General features: G+C 38.0%; 1 protein-coding gene across 3 annotated transcripts in view; it reads right to left on the bottom strand.

The window, feature by feature from the left end:
- Nucleotides 1-13372, bottom strand: part of KYNU (kynureninase) — a 57720-nt gene that overhangs the window by 26697 nt on the left and 17651 nt on the right. For all 3 annotated transcript variants that reach the window (XM_062637721.1, XM_062637719.1, XM_062637720.1), the window contains exons 5-8: nucleotides 7506-7567; nucleotides 6055-6126; nucleotides 4580-4654; nucleotides 3080-3226 (exon numbers count right to left, since the gene is read on the bottom strand). In XM_062637721.1, coding sequence (XP_062493705.1) covers nucleotides 3080-3226; nucleotides 4580-4654; nucleotides 6055-6126; nucleotides 7506-7567 — 356 coding nt within the window. The remainder of the gene's footprint in view (nucleotides 1-3079; nucleotides 3227-4579; nucleotides 4655-6054; nucleotides 6127-7505; nucleotides 7568-13372) is intronic.

Below are 13372 nucleotides of genomic sequence, written 5' to 3'. Positions count from 1 at the left end.
GTAACTTAATTCATAAATGATTGACCTCAAGCATCCTAGGACATTTTCCAGACCTCTGAGCTTGCAGCTCAAATCTCTAGTCAAGCCGTGATAGGTCACAACACTGAAGGATTTTATTTCAAATGTGCATTAAAAGAATTATTAAGACTATCTGCGTAGGACTTTTCACTCTGCTGTACTGTCTGACAAGTGATTTTTTTTTCCGTCCTCTTCTCAAATGATGTTTCCACCCTGTATTCTCCACTTATGACTTTCTTGCTTGTCAGCTCCCCCCAAGCTATTTCCTGTTCAGGAGCATGGCATCATTCACAAACAGGAAGGAGAGCCTTGCATTTCTGCTATGAACATGACTTCTTGGCCTTTCTTAACACACATTTTAAAGGACTTCCAACCTTTCTGTGATGATATATTATGTATAAGACAATCCAGAAGCTCTTGAAGGAGATATGGTCTTTAAATCTATGCACTTACGGTCCTGAAAGCTCATCAGTCTGGCAACAGGGACTAATTGGATGCCACCAAACAGAAACTGAGCCTATACACATTACATAGATGTTAATGATTCTGGTTTAACAGCTGTTTTGGTTTGGGTTTTCTTCTTTTTTTTTTTTTTTGTTGATTTGGTCTTCCTGTTATTGTATTGGTGTTTTTCTACCCCTTAATCCAATGGTGGCTCTAACATCATCTCTGACCTGGGGAAAGAGGAGAGAAGCTAATTGCTTCTGAAAATCCAGCATTTGGGGACTTTTGGTAACCAGAAGCCCTGAGACTAAGAGAAGTAGCAGGATAGAGGAATACTTCTATCAACATTAAGACAGAAAACTCTTCATGAAACCCTGACTTTGTAGCTGTTCAAGTAAATATTTGCCATATGCAGATGTTCAAGGGTGGTGTGGCAGCACGTTACATCGTGGTTTTGTATAAACACATAAAAATCACTTAACCCAGGGGGCAGAATCTGCAAGGGCATTGAGCTGAGCCTATCTGACAGTATGGAAATAAAAACAGGGGTGGCTCATACTTTTCAAGCCTTATGGGTATTCGAACACTTTTTCAGGCTGAATTATTTTTTTTCTTTTTAAATACACTAATGTCATTATAGGTCATGAACCTGCCCGCATCCCAGTCCTACATATTCTAACCGCAAAGAAGATGGCAAATACTTTCTTTTTCTTTTTTTTTCCCATTTCTTAAAAATCTCTGGAAGAAGAGATTCACTTCTACATTATGGCATTTCTAACAGTCATGCAGGTGGAAATGGACATTTGACGTCTACTTGTGCCTGCTAGAGTACTGAAATGCTGTCAGAAATTGCTCTACTCTTCAGCAACATGACACAGACTATAAATGTGCAGTGGTTTTGTGTATATTCATGTGGAAGCACATATCCCTGAGTTAATAGCATTATTTGTATTGCTTTATAGAAATTTTAAGTTTTCTCCAACAAGTCCTGGTTATATCAGATAATATAAACATCAAACCCACTTTCACTCCAGATAATAAACTGTGAGTGACTACTCTTCTCCCAGAATACAGGTTCTCAACCATTTTAGGATAGTTTATTGCTTTCAGTGAAACTGCAACACTTCAACTTATCCAAGCACGTGTCCCACAGTCCAGAGAGCATCTTTAGTTAAGCAGTAAAGTGATAGGCTTTTCCCAGAATATTCGTATTTACAGTAGAGAAGAAAGATTTTTCTCTCAGACACCTTTCAGACACATCACAGCAGATTTCAGGGAAAAAAAATCACCATAGGCACGTAGGTGTTGGTGGCTGAACGAAAGCTTTGCTGCCACCAGGAGTGAGAGAGAACAGAGCAGTGGGTGGCATCATCCTATTAATAGTCTGTATTTCCTTTCAAACATTTTAGCATAGTCTTTTGATTATTTGTGGTCAGCAAAATACTGAAAGACCCTCAAGGAAAACACCATTAAGGTGCTTTTTGAGTTGCATGGAGCTAATACACAGACCCATTTGCCCCTGCAGCTGATTCCCCCCATTTCTCTTTTTCCCTTGTTTTTCTGCATCCATGTCATAAGTCAGTCTTGTTTTGTTCTGGGTTAAGGAACAATTTTGTTGCAAGGTGCTGCTCTGTGAGAACATTCCCTTTTAATGTCCCACAGGCCCTGCACTAGCCCTCACACCTGCTCTGCTCTCTCAGGGGAGACTTTACCACCAGTTTCCAGCAGCATAAGTTACTCCCTGACCTCCAGAAAAGTTTCCACTGACAAACCTACAGCAACAGAAAATGTATAGCCTGTTGTGAGCCAGGAACTTCCCCAGGGAGTTAAAACATCAACTATAAATAGTTAGCTGGTTTGCCAAAATCCAGTGATACTAAGTCCTTGAATGGTTTAATCTTTTATGAGATAAGGTGCATCCAGTAGAAGACTGCCCCTAAGGAAAGCCTGGTGACCTCCTGTTGATAAAAAGACTTAATTAAAAAATATTTTCTCTTGGATTCCTAAGGCAATAGAGATGGTTAAAGAAGTTTTACAGCTATGTCCATAGAACACACTGCCTCCAAGCTCAGAAGGCTGAGTCATCATTAAAATACAGCTGTCTTAAGACATTGATGTGCCCCATGTTGTGCCTGCCTCCAGAAAACTGATCAGCTGAGTCAAAACACTGCTGGCTCCATTGGGAGTTCACCTCCCCACACGCTGGGGGAAAAAACTGCCACAGCAAAGCCGCAGGACAGGAGGAAAATAATGAAAGTCTGCCAAAAAAAAATGGAAATCTAACACAAACTAACAACGAGAGATTAGAGCTGTGATTACCTCCTCCTCCTTCTCCCCTGAACCGCCTGAAATTCTATCCTTCAATAAAAGTCCAATAGAAGTTAATAGTCATGAATTATGTTTAAGTCATTCCAGCAAGATTGTTCTCACAGGACTATTTCTTCATGCAGCACACAACCCCCAGAGGATCTGGGCACAGACTGCTTTTACTTTTTATCAGTTCCACAGGTTTCTGCATATGCTCTATTTTTTTTCCAGAAAAAGTAGAAATTATAAATATTTCCAGAAAAATTGTTCTAAAATTGGTGTTAAAAGGATGAGTCTGGAACAACCTTACCTTTTCTTGGCCAGCCTTCGTTATTCTATGGATGTCAAAAAACTGTCCTGTGTAGTACTGCACCCCACTGAAGAGAATGACAGCAATAGAGTCCCCTTCCTTCTCAATTACAGCAAGGATATCTTCAGTCCTCAGGGTCTCCTCCCCCTAAAACAAAGTTAAAGCACACATTTTATATCAACTCTGGCATAATAAAACTGTCATTTCTTACTTCATAATCTGTATTTTACCATGAGCTGTGCTGCTTGCATAAGGAGACCAAAAGCAAATCTTTAGTATAGTTATGATACACAAAGGTATTTCTATGAAATATATGAAGTAGCATATAAGCAAGCCACCTCAAAAAAAAAAAAGAAATCATTAGCAAATATATCTTGAAAGTGCCAGTTAAACCCAAAAGTCTATTCACTTCATATTCTAGCATGCTTCGTACTCCTTAATATTTCAGACAGTTTTAACTTACAGTAAAAACAGTCTGGGTAAAAATAGCCTACATAATGATTTTTATGTGGCAGCTGAAATTTGTGACATCCACAAGACTTTAAAGTTTTCTATCACTTTTAGGCTGTACTTTTCTGATAAACTTTGTATCCCACAGGAAGCTATTATAAATCTACCATATTTTTATTTTAAAAACAATAAGTCTCACATCATCAAAAGTATAAAAATCCCCAAACCTGGGGTCATTAAATATAGAGGAATTAAAAAAAAAAAAAAAAGCCACCTCATTCCTGATCTATTTTTAAGAAAATTACCACCTCATCCTCCTCCTATCTTCCTAGCAAGGAATCATGTAAAACATAGCACCACCTAGGGATCAATTAAGCAGTGAAACTCTAGAATTAAATTAGACATGTTACTGAAAAGAGCTTGGACAAGATTGTTGAATTGAAAGTAGCTGTTATTATCTCAACAATCTTTGCAGATCTATCAAGCAGTCAGGAGGGGACTCTTTACTCACAAGTTGGCTCAGATTTCAGAAGCAAAAGGTCACTATCAGTTTATAGTAAGGTGGCAAAGTTCCCAATATTAAAAAGCAAAGGAAGGCAGTCTTTCAAATTAATCTGAATAACACATTACTCAAAGCAGACCTTTCCCTTAGCCTATCCTGGTACAGACACAGTGTTGTTTATGTTATGGCAATCTTTTACCTTTGAGCATTTAAAGGACAAGAGCGTTTCTCAATTAGATACTATATTTTTCAGTTGTCTCAGGATGCCATCAGTTTTTGCAAACAGAAATATAAGGTATAATATTTTTTTTTGTTAAAGCAAAATTAACTAGTTGAATCAGACAATCATAAAACGTGTTCTAAAACCAAAAAAATATACACAGAAAGAGACTACATGATTCATAAATTTTACCTAAATGTATTAGTAGAAACAAATTAATACTTCCACAGGCTGATACTAGAATATTTGAGAATATATGACTACACTCTCATGAAACATGCTTCTGCCCATTGTGACAGCAAGCACAACTGACATATTTCTCACCAACCTCCCGTGGCTGCATCGTGAGCATGCATTTCTCCACATCAAGTCCATGAAGTTGAAGTTGAGACTCAACAGCATACTGAAAGAGATTTCCATGCAAAGCACGTTAGCGCAAGTACGTGATAAAAGAACTAAAAGAAAAATGGACAGACACCTCAGAACTTCAGAAAAGGGATTCAGATGCCTTGCCTTTCACTAAAATTAACACTTGAAAGCCTAACCCAACTCCACTGAAAGCTTCATAGTTTTTGTTTGAAAAAGATCAGAATTCAATTCACATCATCAGACAACAAGGCCAGAGTCAAAAACTAAACCCTACAGCATAAGTTCAGAATGAGGGTGGAAATATGGTGGAGGATGTGATTAACCAGATGCCAGCAAGTAAAGCCTGATGCATAACAACCAAGGAGAAGACTGAACATCTCCTCTCCAGGGGCCCTGGGTAGCTATTTGGCTTGGTAGCACATGCTACATCCCAGCCTGTCACATATACACTGCTCTCAATGCAAATGAGGTTTGGCCAGCACATACATGCTGTGCCACGCTATCCTCATGTCTTCAATTTGCTGCATAGCTAGGAGGAAATGAGAGCTCTAAATTCCCAAGCTATTTTGAAAATACTATCTACTGATTTTATCAATAAATAATTGTTCTGGAGATCACATTAAAATCAACGAATAATGGTATAAAATGGTTCAAAATTACATGACAGGAACTGAAGTGACAGCAGTTGCAACGGTTACTACTGAGGTGCCATAGAAATTTAAGCAAATGGATTCCAAATGTACAAATGTGCCTGGAACAAATGTGGGATTGATATGAACATTACTTAGAATGAAGGTAATTTGAGGTTTATACATCTGTGCCATCATCTTCATTACAAATAAACCTGTTAGTAGCTTGAGCCATTTTTATCACACCTTAGGGATCAAATTTGTTATTAATTTCCATGGGTTTATGGTATTGATGATAAAATAGCAGTGGGCCACAAAACCAAAGATTAAATTGCTCTAAGCTGTTGTGCACAGGCTATTGTCTTCTATTTTATAGCAGAAAAATTATGTTTGAACTAGTAATCTAAAGTGCTACAAACAAACATTTCCATTTCTGTCTGGGGATATCTAAGTGTTAATGTTGTGAGTTTGTATTGATTTGGCTCCATAAAATAAAACAGCAACAAGAATTAATAAAAAATTTACAACTTCAGTTGATTTAGCCCATTAGTTTGTTCAATGTCTTTAAAAAGACTAATAAATCAATGTACCCATTCAGTCTTTTCCTCTTGTAACATATTTTATTTGAACAAAAGGAATAAAGCTATAATCTGTAAAATATGCTGAGCTCAAAAGCTCCTGACAGGTTTTTTTATTGTAATGTTACTTGGACAAGATGAGCTAATAAATATTCAAATCAGGCTACTAATATTCTTTGGAAAAACATGATTAATAATACAAATATGGTGAAATATTAATTTCTTACATGGTCAGAGGGAAATGCTTTGCCTTCTAGAAGAATTTTATAGCGTCTTGGAGTAGGCTTAAAGAAAGATAGCTGTTAAAAATTAAAAAAAAAAAAAAAAATGTTGAAATGTACCTAAGCAGAGATAAGAGAGACTCTCCCAGCATATAGATTAGTAAAGACTGGCTTACTTTCATGCAGACTACAGAAAATTCCCCCGAAGTTACAAATATTTCTTTGTCCATATAACATTCACCAAAGTAGGAAAACACCGTAATACTGCATTTCACATATCCATAATAGCCACAAAAATCCAGCAGTGAAAACTTGCACTTACAGGAATTGATGGCAAAGCATTGACTGCATCCAGGGAAGCTGGGATTTCACCCAGTGCCATCCCACAGACATACCCAGCTGAAGAGTAGAAAACAATGCAAAAGAAATGGATTTCCAGTCCTCCCCTAAAGCATTAGTTATCAAACCATCCCATCCTCTGAAACAAGACTGACCAAAGGACTAAGCCTTCTGCAAAGACCTTATCTCAGCACCTTTAGGTGAATGGTTTTCCATCTCAGTCCTTCACATGAAGGCAAGCTGAGATTGTCACTATGCTGAGAGGACTAGGAGAAGGCTTACAAGCCCTCTCGTTCCTGTTGGCAGTGGTTACACACAGCTCAGCACAGGCTTTGTACTCAAGCAGTTTGGCATGAGTCTGGCTTCATTACACTAATTCAGGGCAGAGTAGCCAGGTAAATTGGCTTGGTACTGCTTAGTACTTGTCCTGCTTCAGGGCTCTTAATTTAACAAAGGTCAGAGACACTACAAAGGAGCATATCCCAGCAATAAATATTTTTGTGTGAGCCACACAAAATGAAACCTCACGTCTTCACAAAGTTGAATCAAATCTTCGGAAATACTAGAGAATGAGACAGGCTGTCTGTAGCCACAGAGACAGTGCATAAGGAAGCTACATTTATGGTCACTATGTTATAAAAATCAAACCCACATTGCAGGCATATATAAACCAGCATAACTCAAAATGCCATCACGTGTGTGTAACTGCATTTTAAGCTTGACTGATACTACAGCTTTGTCTTGCTCACACTTGAGCTATTGTTTCTTAAGCTGAAATTTGGTATGAAAATCAAATTTGATGTTATTTGTAAAATTTCTTTAATATCATCTCCTTCCTGAGGGTGACATGCAGCACATGAAAGAACAACTCAGACTTGCCCTCCAGAGTCCTTGAAAATATTTTTCTGTCCAGCTTTTCTGCTTAACAGTAAGTGGAAACAGGTCTTGCACAAGACAAAACATGATTCAAGATACAACTCCCAAGGCTTAAGAAAAGTTAGGCTATCATCCAGTGCTGTATTTGTGAGGTCCTCAGGAAACATTTTGCTTACGTGCACAAGGAAAGGAAAAAAGAATACTTGCCAACACGACATGAAATATACATCTCAAAGACGTACCATCAGGAGGTGCAAGTTAACAGTTAGCCCATTCATTAAGGCTACTTCCTGTCTTTTGGCCCCTGAAATAATAAAAAGGAAAAGAAAAATGGTTGGGGCATTTTCTTTATAATTTCAGAGAAATCTAGTACAGTGTTGAGAAAGCAAAAGTATGTTTTCAGTCAATGTCTCTCTAAAGACTGGAAAGTAAACAAATGTTTAAGGTGTCCTCACAGTAAAAAAAAATTCTTGTATGACTCACTACACAACACTGGCAGAAAAATATTTCTTTTTTCAGGTCAGCCACAGAAAACAAAAAACAATGACGTGTTTCCATTTCCCAGCAAACCACTGGAGAATTTATTATCATTAATATCTCAGACAAAAATCAGGTCAGAAGACTATATAAAGCAAGACTTACAGACTTATTTATTGTCATAAGTTTGTTTGTAAAAGCAAGTCAGAAAACATATCGAGACAATCATCTATTCTAACTGGTTACTGTAATGTCAAGCTAAATCTCATACCTAATTAAAAAAATAAAGCAAAATTTGCCTATTGAACATAACAGACTATTATTACTGTAGCAACCTAGCAAGAAGCCATACCCCCATACCTTCAAGGAAGCTAATAACAGATGCCTTTTGGCCGCAGCTAATCACAGGCAGAGCTAATGGAGTAACAACTAATTGTTATTACAAAGTATTTAGTAACAAATTCTCAGACCCTTATCAGCCACTGGTGAAAGATTTTAGGTAGAAAAAGGGACTGCATGTTAGGCAGGGCATCACTGACAAATGGGTAAAATCAACTCCTCTTTCCTTCTGTTTTGCCTGGTATCTGTTGTTGAAAAGCAGCAATTCACCTTTGACACAAATCAGTGCTCTGAGAATCTTTTTCAGCTGGAAAATGGGCTCATGCACCTCGCCCTACTTATTGCCCCAGCAGTAGAGTTCAAAGGTGGAAAGAGGTTGGAGACAAGATGATGAAGACAAGTGTAAGCAGGTGGGGAGGGTAGCAGCCACCCTTGAGATCAATAAAGAGGAAAAGAAAACATGATGTCGGGGTAAAAAAGGCAAGGGGAGCCACAAGAAATGGAAAGGCAAACCCTGGGTTTCTCCTGTCCCTGCTTTGGAGGGCACACAAGGTCCCAGCCATCAAGGGGGAAAGGCGGCAAAAGCACCAAGATACTCCCACCATATCGCCGAGCTTAGGTTAATGGAGTTATTACTTGTCAGCTAGAAAAAAAGTCATAATCATGGGCTGAACTCATTACAAGCAAATATAGCCAAAGAAAATGAAAATCTGTAATCAAGAACAGTTTATTCATAAATCCTTCCTAAGCAGGCCTCAGCTTCTGCCACCACAGGAAAAACCAAGAATGATTCTGACTAAGGTATTCATGGGCTTTTTTTGTGTGTGTTGCCGAAATCTCCAAGTATTCGACAAAGATTTCTCAATAGCTGTTAGTGACTCCAGAAGACCTGTCCAGGGGATGAATCAGGAAGAAAAGGAGATGTCGTGAATAAGTTCCCTCCTTCAGATAGCAGGAGCATCATCAGGTTTGTTGGAAGAAGTACAGTTAGAACTAGTTATTCATATGAAAAAAATAAGTTCTTTTCCTCATTTAAACTCCTCTCCTTTGCTTTCTTTTCTTCCTTGTGACAGCACTGCATCTGCAGGCTCCATGCTGCTTGAAGAGGTCACCTTGTGGCTGTTTTATTGCAAATATAGAAGACAGCTAGAGAGAGTGATTGCAACTCAAAACAATACTATTTGCAATCTTAATATTTCTATGGAACTTTTGAGGCTGAAAAAAAGGGATAGCATCAGGAAATGGTTCTTAGTTCTCCCTCTGTTCCTTCCATGAAATCTGTGGCTTTCATAGCAAATTCTGCACAAGCAATCCTCTGCCTGCTGTACTGTTTCTGTATAAAACAAATGGTTAATCTGCAAATCACTTTTAGCTACATGCTAGCATCTCAAATTAAATATGACACTACATTTGTCATGTAAGTCTTGGTCTTCCATAAATTATATATTTATTAAAAGTTTTCCATTATTGAATTTCATGCCCACAAAAGAAACCTCATCTGTGTCATTGGAAAACTGTTATCCTCTATAACCTGCACTGCATTTCAGAAAACAACCTTTCTATGATCCAATTAACCTATTACAATATTCAAAGACCCAGCACACAAGAGACAAAATTATGTTTGCTTTCTTTATTTCCTAACTGTATACAGTATCTCCAAGCCAGGCTAAAACCTGCATGTTCTGCTTGATAAATCTCCTCTTTAATAAAAGGAAGCAGCATTTGCAAAGTACAACTTCAGAGACAATTATGATTGTGTTAGGCAGACACTGCCATCCTTCTTCTCTCTGGCTGTAGTGGGAGCCTGAACCTCATCAGAGTAAGTAAAAAGCATTTTGTCAAATGACTGTAAAAATGCTAAAGGCTCCAATTCTGAAAACATTTTGGTTATTGCAAATAAACCATATCACTCAAAGTCACTACAAATCTGCCTAGCATTCAGTCTTCCCTCAACAGAGACCTGCTCAAGCTCATTGTACAGCAGCAGCCATACAGTAATTTTGTTCCATTGGAAGGAGATCCTGCCAAGGTTGCAATGTTCTCATAAAGTCTGCTAGGAGAAGCTGCGATTACCATCACTGTGTTGTGCCACTCAGTGTGAGCACAGAAAAAAAGCTTTGGCCTCCACAATGCGGAGGCGTTTCACAATGTATTTTCTACTGTAACTTTCATTGAACAACCAAATGTGACTGCACTTAATAAGCAATGTGTTATAGCACTATAAACCATTAAACGAACAAAGATTTTTCACAGTCTTTAGTCCATTCCTGAATAAATCCCACCAAATAATTTTTACTTACTATTACAAGTACTTAGAGTGAGAAATCACAATTTTTACTCCTCCTCCATAACATGTTAAATATTGAATAAAAAACAGGGTAAAATTCTCCTTATGTTCTTACATAAAAATCACTAAAAAAGGAAATTCAGAAGTCACTCAACTTATACATACTCAGTATTACACCTTGGGGGTAAACAGTACTTAATCATAAATACTGCATTGGAAGAAAGCATTTTAATATAATATCTTTCCTGCATTTCTTCTCTTAGCCTTTTCACTATTCCCTACAATTTTAAAATTCAGAATTTATTACAATGTATCCATTATTTGGGAAATATTAATTCATTTGCATACTAAGAATCATTCATCTAACTCCTGAAAAAAAAAAAAAAAAAAAGAGAATATTATGCAAATAGAACCCTGTTGGAATGCAAATCTGAGGGCCAGATTTAAATCCAAACCATATTTTATAGTTCAATTAAACAAAGCTCCCAAAATCCTGGAGAATAAAATTCAAACCAATAATGATGACACACCCTTTACTTTTCAGGAAAGCAATGAGGCTATGAAACATTTCCCAGTAAAAAATTTTAAAAGCAAATTAGGTTAATGGTAGGGTGACCTCAGCCATAATTTTTATAAGAACTTTAAAATATTCATTTAAAATAAACAAAATTATAATAAGGTCAGTGCAGTCTGGCCATTGTGATTTAAAAAAAAAAAAAAAGCACCAGTATCAACAGAATTTGGAAAAGAAAAGAAAAATAAGGAGACTGACAAGCAATTTGATGAAGTTTAAGCAAAGCTCTCATTTCCTTCTCCTTACATCCAGAATATGCCTATATGCCTTTTAGTTAAAGAAATATTATAATACACACTGAGCTGACATCCTCTACAAGACAGGTGGCTAAGGCAAAAGAGGTCCAACCTGACTCTGCTTTCTGCAGTGACTCTTAACCTAAAGCTAAGGCTAAACCGACCCCAGCACCTGCAGAAGGTCAGTGTTTATCCTGCCCCAACATCCTGTGGGGAGTTCATGGGGGCCCACATTTTGCAGAGGCAAACATTCACAGGTGTTGCAGAGAAGGATGATAACTCAGGTACTTCAAGCTGCCCTTCAGGTTATCTTGGCTTTCTCTCCTGGTTATGTAAAAAGCATCGGTGGTTTTACCTTGTTACTTTACTAATTTAGGTGCTTGAATGTATGTAGTGTTAGTGTGACTACTTTTCCATTCTATTAAGACATAAGAGAAATTCTCAGACCTCCATTTAATTAAATTCAAGGTTTCAATTTCAAAAGGCTTTACTATGCACCAGGCTGGTTGCATGACAAGTTACATTTCCCCATCTGCTCACAGCTTACCAGTTACACCCTACCAGAACAAGAACATCCACTTGCCAGGAAAGATTGGTCAAACTAGAGAAATCCTTAAATCACCTGCATTCAGCATTTCAACACCCTCTATCTTTTTAGATTCTCACATTTTTATGTTCTGTGTTAATGGATGAAAGTACTGAGCATGCCCTTGAGTGTAATGAAAGCGAGAAAAGCATCCTGGTTTTGGCTGAGATAATTTTCTTCCTAGTAGCTGGTACAGTCTGTGGTTTGGATTTAGTATGAGGATAATGTTGATAACACACCAATGTTTTAGTTGCTGTTGAGTAGATCTTACCCTAATCAAGGACTTTTCAGTGTCCCATACTGTGACAGTGAGGAGGGGCACAGGAAGCCTGGAGGAAGCTCAGCCAGGACACCTGACCCAAACTAGCCAAAGGGGTATTCCGTACCACAGTATGCCACACTCGGCATAGAAAGTGAAGGGAGTTGGCCGGGAGCTGCCAATTGCTGCTCGGAGATGGGCTAAGCATAGAACAGTGACTGGTGAGCAATTGTTTTGTGCACCACTTGTCTAGTGATGCCTGGTGTAGCCATGCTCATATTTGTGATATCTTAGTGCTGACGTTATGGATAGACCCACTACAACAATATTTTCTTATATTTATTCTGCTCCAACAATAATGTCCCGTATTTTAGCTATTTGGAAATTTCATGAAGAAGTCAGGAAGTGACTTTATTTATAAAGTTGTCATAAAACATTCCTTAACATCTCTGTTTCCAGTTGTACAGATCCCATTTGCTTCTCTTGAAGGAGAAAAACCATAACTTTGTCACTAAACACTTGCCTATAGTTGAAAGAGAAATTATGAGACAATATCCCATGTACAGTAGGTCAACTTAACACTAATATTTTTCCTTAGCGATGGCACAAATGAACACATGATAATTCAGTTCTGACAGTCAGTATAGACAGTTGCCTTCAACAGCTAAATTGAAATACTGGCCAAATCTCACTATAATCTACTAACCTAGCCTTGACAAGAGCTCTAAGTGTTGGGGAGAAAAAGAGTCTGAGAGACACCCTGCCAAGATCATTTCTCTTCCCCATTCTCTCAGCAACAGCTCTGAAGGAAATTACAGTGAAAGATTATTTCAGCAACTACACACAGGTTTGAGTAAGAGGTGACGGAGGAAATTTGCATTCAGACTCACACAACTGCTTCTATGACTGGTGAATTCAACAGAAGTCTCCAGGGCTCCTTCTCAGTCTCTAGAATAACCAGAAGCATTTACTGACAAGGTCCTGCAGCACTGCAGACTCCTCAAGGGGTAGAGCACAGTAATAAGTACTTACAAATAGCAGGTTCTGCCCCAATTATCTGCTTCATTGACATAAGCAGCTCCCATTATGAGGCTGGATTTAGCAGTGGGGAAAGGAGGAAAAGCAGAGATTGTCTAGATATAAATAATTTTTCAAAGGTGAAAGTTCATTGGTTCACTTTTAGAAGAGTGACTGAGAATCTATAGCGCCAAGTGCCCTTGAAGAGGGCTTCATGCGTAGACAAAGTGGTTTATGATGCTCCAAAAACCCCTTTGCTGCATTTAGTTTTATGATATTGCATATGCTCATATATTATCGCAAACTTTCATCTCTTAAATTGCTTGCAGTCTTA

Source organism: Pezoporus occidentalis, unplaced genomic scaffold (genome assembly GCF_034315485.1).
Source record: "Pezoporus occidentalis ecotype Australia unplaced genomic scaffold, CSIRO_AGI_Poc_V1 ctg54, whole genome shotgun sequence".
Lineage (NCBI taxonomy): Eukaryota > Metazoa > Chordata > Aves > Psittaciformes > Psittacidae > Pezoporus > Pezoporus occidentalis.
The sequence above is the reverse complement of the archived record's forward strand: the minus strand, read 5'-3'. Positions and strand labels throughout refer to the sequence as shown.